Source organism: Theobroma cacao, chromosome 4 (genome assembly GCF_000208745.1).
Source record: "Theobroma cacao cultivar B97-61/B2 chromosome 4, Criollo_cocoa_genome_V2, whole genome shotgun sequence".
NCBI classification, from domain to species: domain Eukaryota; kingdom Viridiplantae; phylum Streptophyta; class Magnoliopsida; order Malvales; family Malvaceae; genus Theobroma; species Theobroma cacao.
Genome location: NC_030853.1, coordinates 22608655 through 22617339, shown reverse-complemented (window position 1 = coordinate 22617339; position 8685 = coordinate 22608655). Strand labels below are relative to the sequence as shown.

The 8685-nt window shown below is 35.6% G+C and overlaps 1 protein-coding gene across 3 annotated transcripts; it reads left to right on the top strand.

Moving 5' to 3' along the window:
* LOC18602189 (acid phosphatase 1) lies at positions 2603-8196 on the top strand. 3 transcript variants are annotated; one of them, XM_007033418.2, is made up of 4 exons: positions 2603-2886; positions 6660-7051; positions 7174-7386; positions 7851-8196. In XM_007033418.2, the coding sequence occupies exons 2-4, from the start codon at positions 6669-6671 to the stop codon at positions 8026-8028; spliced, it is 774 nt and encodes a 257-aa protein (XP_007033480.1). In that variant the 5' UTR covers positions 2603-2886; positions 6660-6668; the 3' UTR covers positions 8029-8196. The 3 variants fall into 3 exon arrangements, with proteins under 3 accessions (XP_007033480.1, XP_007033479.1, XP_007033481.1); XM_007033417.2 differs by lacking the exon at positions 2603-2886 and adding an exon at positions 2900-3056; XM_007033419.2 differs by lacking the exon at positions 2603-2886 and adding an exon at positions 6207-6394.

Genomic DNA, 8685 nt, shown 5'->3' with positions numbered 1-8685 from the left:
GAACGTGTTTAAACGTGTTTGACGTGTCTGACAAGTTAAGACACGAAAATTTTCGTATCAGATACGATTAGACACAAAACACGTTAAAACTAAACTCAAAACTTGTTTAACCCGTACCTTCTCGTGTCGTGTTCAAAATTATCAAGTTTAATTGGCAACATCATTTCCAATTACTAACTAGAATTAATATGGCCGGGTGATCTTGCTTTATGTGGATGCAGCTAACTCTTCATGTCAAAATTTGTTGAAGACTACTGCAGGTTGGGCTTTTATTGAGGTAAAAAATTAGATTAGGAAACCAACCTCGACCTGGACTATGTTATATATATATATATATATGATAAACTACCAGATGGGTGATCTCTTAGAAGCAAAGCAACACAAATTAAGTTCCAACTCTTTGTCAAATTCTTTAGTGGAAAGATGAGTTGTGCTCTGTCTATGTGTCCCAAAGAAAGCAAGTCGGGAATGATAAAATTGGTAATAATTAATAACCATCCCATCATTTGCACCTTCATGTGTTTCGTCCAGCTTTTTCATGTGCCTGCCAATACCAGAGAAGATTTTTGCATATCTACGTCTCGTGTCGAGTGAATACTTTCAAGCTAGGCAGCAATCGAGCTCAAACAACCCCACCCTATTTCTTGAAAAAAGATTAAAACATAAAAGACAATTAGCCAAATGTGAGCTCCATGTGCTTGGGGGGTGGGGATGTTCGGAAAAAAAATCTTGGAATTTAGATTTTATCACAAGACTTCAAGTTTAAATGAAAAGAAAAAGAAGAACAAGAACAAGAAAAGAGGTCCATGAGCTAGCCAAGCGCTAGCCCACATTCATTGAGATGTTGTTTTTTACTGTTGGAAGAAATGGATTTCGGCAGTGTCCCACTAACATGGGCTTTGGCTTTTGCCCCCGCACCCCCACCCCCCGCATTCCTACTGCTTTCGGTGGACAAAACTTGAGAAATAATTTGCCCAACAGGTGTTCATTCCAACCTGAGAATAGTCATAGAACCAATAAAATTCCAGAGCAGGCTAGCCTGGTTGTTGATGGTGTGGCATTTGTGATAGAAAAAGGTGAAGAAGAAATTCACTCCTTCCCTGATTCCATTACACAATTGACAATTCTACACGTGCTTAACTTAGTATAGTTTATTTACAACAATATTGTTGACCAGAGGGGGAACTCAGAGCCAGCCAGATCAATATTTATTTATTTATTTTTAGGTAAAAAGGAGAGCCCGGCCAATAGACATACACAGGTTGGAACCACAAACATTTAGTGAGGAATTAATTGGTAGAGAATCGGCTGAGGCAATATGTTTGTTGGAACATGGAGGGTATTCGATATTCCCTAGTTGACATAAAGAAAGAAGTCACTCTCTCATTCCCGTATAATGGAAGGAGGTGGGTTGGGTGGCTGATAATGGGAGACTAACAAATCATCTCTGACTTGTTGGAGGCACCGTCTTTTGTCATCTGAAACTGAAAGATAATACTATTATTTTGGCCATGTGGGTTTCAATGATCAAACTGGATAAATGTCAAAGCCTTCTCTCATCTCATCTTCCACTATCATAACAAATCATCCCAATAGGCCCGGTTGACTTAATAAATTCTGACCCTTTGCTTGCTGATGATCTGCTGATTTACTACTACTTCTTCTTCTACTTTTTATCTGTTTTGTAGATCTCTTATTGCGTGTGTTCCACATATGTTTAACGTAATTGTGTATCTACTAACTGTCCAACCAATCCAATGAACTTTACATGGATAATAACTTCTCTATCTCATTGGCTAATGTTGCCTCATCCTGGTTCATGAAATTTCACAGATTTCCACTCCACCTAATTCCCAAACAGTAGAAAAATTTCAGAAAGAATACCACTCATGGAAGTGCTGACCAAATTAATTGAACATGTCATTTATATTTTTAATTTGAATCAAGCACATTTGTTTTTGCTCTTCTATGGTAATTTAACATATGGTTTGACTGCAAAGTGAATATAAATTAAAAAGAAAAAAGACAAAAGAAAACAGATACATGCTGACTAACCTCTAATTGGATGGACTTGAAACCAATGAATTCTATATATATAAAGGAGAATTGGCAGTAGTGGATTGCGCCTGTAATGGTGGTGGGAAAATGGAATGTTGGAAGGACATTGATGATAGCGGTATTAATATTGCTTTTCGGAAGATTTCATGATGTTATTTTCAAATCTATTAGAGTCCTATATTATCTATATAAATTCATTTTAAAGTTACATTGAATCTATTACTAGTTTTCAACTCTTAAACAGAAAAATCAAAATTAAACTTTGGTACACCGAACTAGAACCTTATTATTGTAATTAACTAATTATTATCATTAATTCTTTAAACAGTGGTACACCGACCATGGATTGGTCGGCACATTGTTGATGTGGAATATATAATTACAGATGCACTCAATTAAGATGGAAGGAGACAGAAACGGCAAACTCATGCACGGCAAATGCCAAGCTAATTAAATGCTCAACGGAAAATTAACCAAAAAAAAAAAGAAAAAAGAAAAAGGAATTGGGGATTATATTTGTATAATTCACTATTAAGGCAAATTGAGACAGTAACGGTTGTGCCTCCACTTTTGTTGAAGTGGATGGGCTCTGACTCCAACCCCACTTTTGGGGTTAATTAACCTAGCTTCCCCGCAATGCAGACCCCGGCGGTTGGTTTCGTTGATCACTTTGATCATCATCATCGAAATTCAATGGGCCAGTTCTCTTCCATGCCACATCGACAACCATTTTTGTGCTCTCTGACGACACCCGCACCCACATTTTTGCTGCCCAAGGAGGAGGAGGAGCAGTAGTAGGTTTTATCCGGTTTAGTGCCTGATTTTAAGGTCATCTATTCTCTCTATATATACCCTCCTGAATTTTGCTTGCTGCTCGTCTATTGTTTGCTTCTTCTTCGCTACATAACAACGTTGCTAGCTCTCTGCCACCCGGTCTTGGATTACGTCTCCCTTATTCTAACTGCCGTCCTTCTTTTCTCAAGCCAAATGTTTGCAAGGTGATTCATTTGCATTATTTCTTTTTGGGTCAGACGGCCGGGGTCCATTTCCAGTTTTCTCTCAATTAGTCTCAACTTAATTATTCTGTTTTATACTTAAACATTTAACTTAATTAGTAGATGTACGCACCTTCTTCTTGCTTGAAAAACGAAATTCCAATCTTATTTCTCTTAAATGAAAAAAAATTATTCGTATTTTATGAATGAATGTTAAAAGATAATATTACAGATCGATTATCTTGATATTTTAATTCTTTTTATTTGTTTTTGTATTTAACAACGGCTTTGTCATGGTAGTTAAAAGATAACCTAGTTTCTGTTATACCTTCATGTATTATTTCTATATAATGATTGCCTAACTCAAACTATACATTCATAATGCGCACCAGAGTCTTGCATATATGGAAGAATTAATAATGCTTGTTATATTGTTAATTTGATCACAAGAGTAATATTTATCATGCATGTATAATTATTATAGGCAATTGTGAGTTTCATGTAATTTTTTAATTTATCCCTTAACTTTGGGTTCAAATTAATTAGAACTCTCCAAAAATTCTTAATTGATCCTAAATTAAATATTGATACAAAATTAGAGTTCAATTTTATCATGTTACTTGTTGTTCTTGTGTTTATTCCTTCTTATTCATTTACTTGTCCACGATTTAAGAACTAAAATATATCTGTAATTTTATATAAGTTAAATTTTAAAAATTATATTGTGATTTTATATTGATTTTAGATTATATATATTTAACACTATATATATATGCACGTGCTAAAACTTTTATGACACGTTTGGTTCGCGGAATAGAGAGAAATAGAATAGAATAGTTATTACGTGGGAATAGAATGAGGTGGGAATAGAATAGAATAAGTATTATATAGTTTGGTATGATGAATGGAATAGAGTAGGAATAATTATTATGACTTATTACAGTGTTTGGATGGTAACAATAGCTTTAGAATAGGAAAGGAATAGAAAATAAAAAGACAAAAATACCCTTTATTATATTTAATTATTTTTATTTTATTTTTAATATTAATAATTTTATAATTAATTAAAATATTAATAATTAAAATTTAAATATAAAATAATTAATAATATTTTANTTACACCATTTATCTGCAAAAATTCATTCGTACTTCTTCTCTCCTACTTGGATCAACCATATGATCCCTCTTCATGACTGATTTCGACATCAGGTTAAATATTAATATTTAATATTTTAATCATATTAATATTAATAATGTTTAAATTATATATATAATATTAATATTTTAAATTTTATAAATAATTTTTTTTTTTATTTTTCCCTTTTTTTTTTTTTTTTTTCATGAGCCGGTCGCCGGAAAGACGACTGGTGTAACAAAACGTCGATCTGGCACACCATGTGGCCGGATCTGGCCACTACGACACCAGATCGATGCTTCCCAACGGCTGGATCTGGCCGTGGAGTGCCAGATCCAACCGTGGGATCTGGTCGGAAAGCACCAGATCCGGTGCTTCCCGCTGCCAGATCTGGCCGTTGAGCGCTAGATCTGGCCAAATCTCCGGCGTAACCTGGTCCGACCATATTCGGTCATAAAATCGCCGTCACAGCCGCTTCCGTCGCAGTCGCCGTCGCCGCCGCCGCTAACATCATCTCCGGCGTTGATGCCACTTAGAGAGAGAATAAGAGAGGAAAGAATGGGGGGAAGAGAGAGAAAGAAAAAGAGAAAATGAGAAAAAAAATATATATATAGGTCTAGGGTTGTAATATTTATAAACAGTAAAGGGCATTTTAGTCATATCATAATTCAAAGCTATTCCCATGGTCACGGAATAGCAAAAACCATGGGGAGCCTCGGGTTTAACTAAGCCTGAGTTTTACCCCTTTTGAGAGAATAGCTATTACTAAGTAATAGCTATTCTTTGTGATATTACCATACCAAACGGAGGTAGTCTATTCCCTTGGGAATAGACAGGGAATAGCTTAGCTATTCCCTGTACCAAACGTGCAGTTAAGGTAAAAGTGAATTATCTAATCTGCTATCACTTCTTTCGTTCCTTGGCCCCCTTTGCCCCTTCATTTTGCACCTTTAAACACTTCATTGACTAGGACAATAAGTGATCATGGATCCTTTTGAAAAAAGGGAATTTTAATCCATCCAATAAATTTGTGGGCTTACGTGACGGGCTAGGAGTTGAGGAGAAGTATACTTAGCTAGCAGCTCAAACAAACTCCATCAAAGTCCATATCCGTGCTTTCCTTTCAAATCAGAAGTTGTTGTTGTGTTGCAGCTACACATATTCCTCGCTCTTTCATATCGCTTTCAAGGCCACCGCCTCCAAATGGAGACCTGCTTAGTTTGTGACTATCAATATCCTATATTATCTTTTTGACCTCTTCAATTCCTTTATTTCTAAAGTATATGTGATTTTTTTTTCTAGATTTAAAAAAAGAGATTCAAATTTTATTATTTAAACAGAAAATTATATACTAATTAATGAATTAAATACTTGAGTGTTAGAGTGTGCATTCTTTTATCCGTCAATTTCTTAGAATAACTTCTAATCTATCAGCACACAATTTTTCTTTGCCTCCTCCTCCCAAGTTTAATCAATTCCTTTGTGTTTGATTAGTACAAATGGCAAGAATATGCACTAAATCCTTTTGCTTCTAGCGTTGGAAATGAGGTTTGATCATTGCAAATCTCCCCACATTATTGGCTTCTTTGCTTAATTAGCAGAGATATCATAGAGGCCGGGGCCGGGGATTAGATCAACTTTGAAATAATCTTCAAATCAAAAACATTCAATCTTTAGTTTACTGATTATTAGTGAAGAGACCTGTGTAGTCAAGGAAGAGAGGGGGCGGCAGCGTCCATTTGGTTCTATCGAAATACTAAATCTATGCCCATTTCCTTCCCCAGCCACTTGATGAAGCTTGCTTCTTCACCTTGGCTTTTGTGAATTGGCTAAAAGAGATAGTAGACCAAGTCAACCAAGAATACTCTTTACATAATTCGGTGGAACCGCACGCGGCAGACAAGGACTTGCTAGTCGGGCAAAAGTGACAGGAGATGAATATAAATTTCCTCATAAGATGCCATTTTTCCTTGGTTCCTAGCTAAAAATTTCCACAAGAAAATGGTATCTCTATGGATGTAGGCGTAGAATTCCTCCCCACTACTTACGTTATTCCACTGCCATCATCTTTAATGATTCGATATCTGCCAAGTGGGCTTAATGCCTTTTGTCAATCGACCATATAAAACCAGCCAAGCCAAACCAAGTCCCTCAACTCCATCTTTGTTTTTGGCAGTTCATGCTTGCAGTCCCCTCATAATTAATGGTGATTGCTATCTTTATCTCTCCTTTTGTTCTGTTTGTTTTCTATGACTTCACGAGGTTTCTTTCCTAAAATCTTTAAATTAAAACGATGCTGTTCTATCCAATTACCCAAGCAGTTGATATAACTATATATGAAATGATTTTACTAATTGAGAGCTGCTTAACATCTTTAATTTCCTCCGTTATCTCTCTTAATTAATTTGTCTACGATTATAGCTCAACTGCTAACTATAACAAATATCATACTGCACTTTAATTTCCTATAGGACCACCATATGATTTCAGCAATGGTGAAGCGGGTGCGTGAGATATTCATCTTTTTCTTCTTAGCAATGTTGTCCAAGGCAATAGGCACAAAGCCTTTTTGGAGAACGAGAGAGCCAGCTGACGGTAACTCTAACGACTGCTTGAGCTGGCGGCTGGCGGTGGAGGCTAACAATGTGCGCGGGTGGCGCACCGTCCCAACTCATTGCCAACACTACATAGAAACTTACATGATTGGCGGGCAATACGAGCTGGACATGAACTATATTGCGGAACAAATAAAGAGTTACGTTACTGATCTGGTTGTGTCTGGTGATGGCATGGATGCTTGGATCCTGGATGTTGATGACACCTGCCTCTCAAATATCTTTTACTACCAGGGAAAGAAATACGGGTACTAACTAATTTGCTTAACTGTCAATTAATTAATGTACTTTAATTTCCATCCTGCAGCTAACTGATTAAGGTTCCGCTCAACAGATCGATCCTAGCTTTGACTAATTTCAACTTTGTTAGGTGTGACCCTTACGATCCTTCAGGTTTCAAGGCATGGGCAATGATGGGAGCGTGTCCAGCGATTCCTGCGGTGCTTGGATTGTTTACCAAGCTGGTCGACAGCGGATTTAAGGTGTTCCTGGTGACTGGGAGAGACGAAGAGACCTTAGCCCCTGCCACCATTGCTAATTTGCATAACCAAGGATTCATCGGCTATGAAAGGTTGATTTTTAGGTAAGATGGATGATGCATGGTTCACCTACTACTTTCTTTTCCTTCCTTTGATTAATATACACGTGGGGTATTAATTTCTTGGAACTTATGAATCTCTATACCTAGAGAAATTTCCAGGAAGCTAGTTATAGGATAAGTACAGAGACACACTCAGCTTACTCTGAAACTTTATCAGAATGGGTCAATTAGATTCATGTAATTTTAATATGAAAATCCGTCAGATACTATAACATTTAAATTACAAACTACAAAATAGCCTAAGGTTTTGCTTTGGTCGAAAAATGAAGCCGATTGCTTGCATGGGTGTAATTTTGTGAGAGAGAGTCAACATGCATAATACAAGACTTTACCTTGATTTGGAGTTATATCAGACACATCCAAATGTCAATTACAAGATACAGATTCCAACCATTTGATTATCATTACTAATTAATTTAAAATCCTTTTGGTTTTCTTTCTAATAGGACCCAAGCTTTCAAAGGGAAAAGTGCGGTGGTTTTCAAGTCTGAAATTCGAAAGCAATTAATGAAAGAAGGCTACAAGATATGGGGGAACGTTGGCGACCAATGGACTGATTTGCAGGGGGAATGTTTAGGCAACCAAACTTTCAAACTCCCAAATCCAATGTATTGTGTTCCTTAAATTAATCCAATAAAAGAAAAATCAAATGTAAAAATAAATTGTATGGAATGCCTCTGCAGGCTCTGGCAATGAAGGGATCATAGACTTGTTGTCATTGGCATTGTTTACATGAATCCCTTAAGCAATCTAGTAGAGCAGCAATGGAGCTAGCTTCTTCATGTTTACTTATTGACCAAAATCTCAACTAAAGTCATAGCATAAATTAATGGAATAATCATAACCATAAGTCAAATGTGAGTCTAGCAATACTCAAATGGTATATTCATATTGTCGGTTTTCTTTCCTTTTTTTTTTCATTTTTTGTTATTATTAGAGAGTATTTGATGTCTAAACTTGCATCACAAATTTAATCTTTGACATTAAATATTAGTATAAATTTAATCTAATGAGATCTTTTCTCAATAACAAGACAGAGATTCTCGATTTTTTAAGTTTTAAATTCAAATCTCATTATGTATATATTTAGTTAATTAATTTATTTGATTTATTCTATTTTGTGTATGTTAAAGATTATAATTGTTACCCATACAAGTAATTTCGTAAAAAAGAAAATTTTGTTAAATTAAGAAACGATAATTATTTAAGTAGATTTTTTTTAGCCTTTAAAAATAGCGTGTTTTTGTAAATATCCCTTAGGATAATTTTAACTGTTTTTAG

What these genes read in the sequence shown, in the direction of transcription:
- LOC18602189 (XM_007033419.2), top strand. An exon ending in TACCAGGGAAAGAAATACGG is followed by an intron (nt 7,052 to 7,173) that starts GTACTAACTAAT and finishes CAACTTTGTTAG; the next exon opens with GTGTGACCCTTACGATCCTT. An exon ending in TATGAAAGGTTGATTTTTAG is followed by an intron (nt 7,387 to 7,850) that starts GTAAGATGGATG and finishes TCTTTCTAATAG; the next exon opens with GACCCAAGCTTTCAAAGGGA.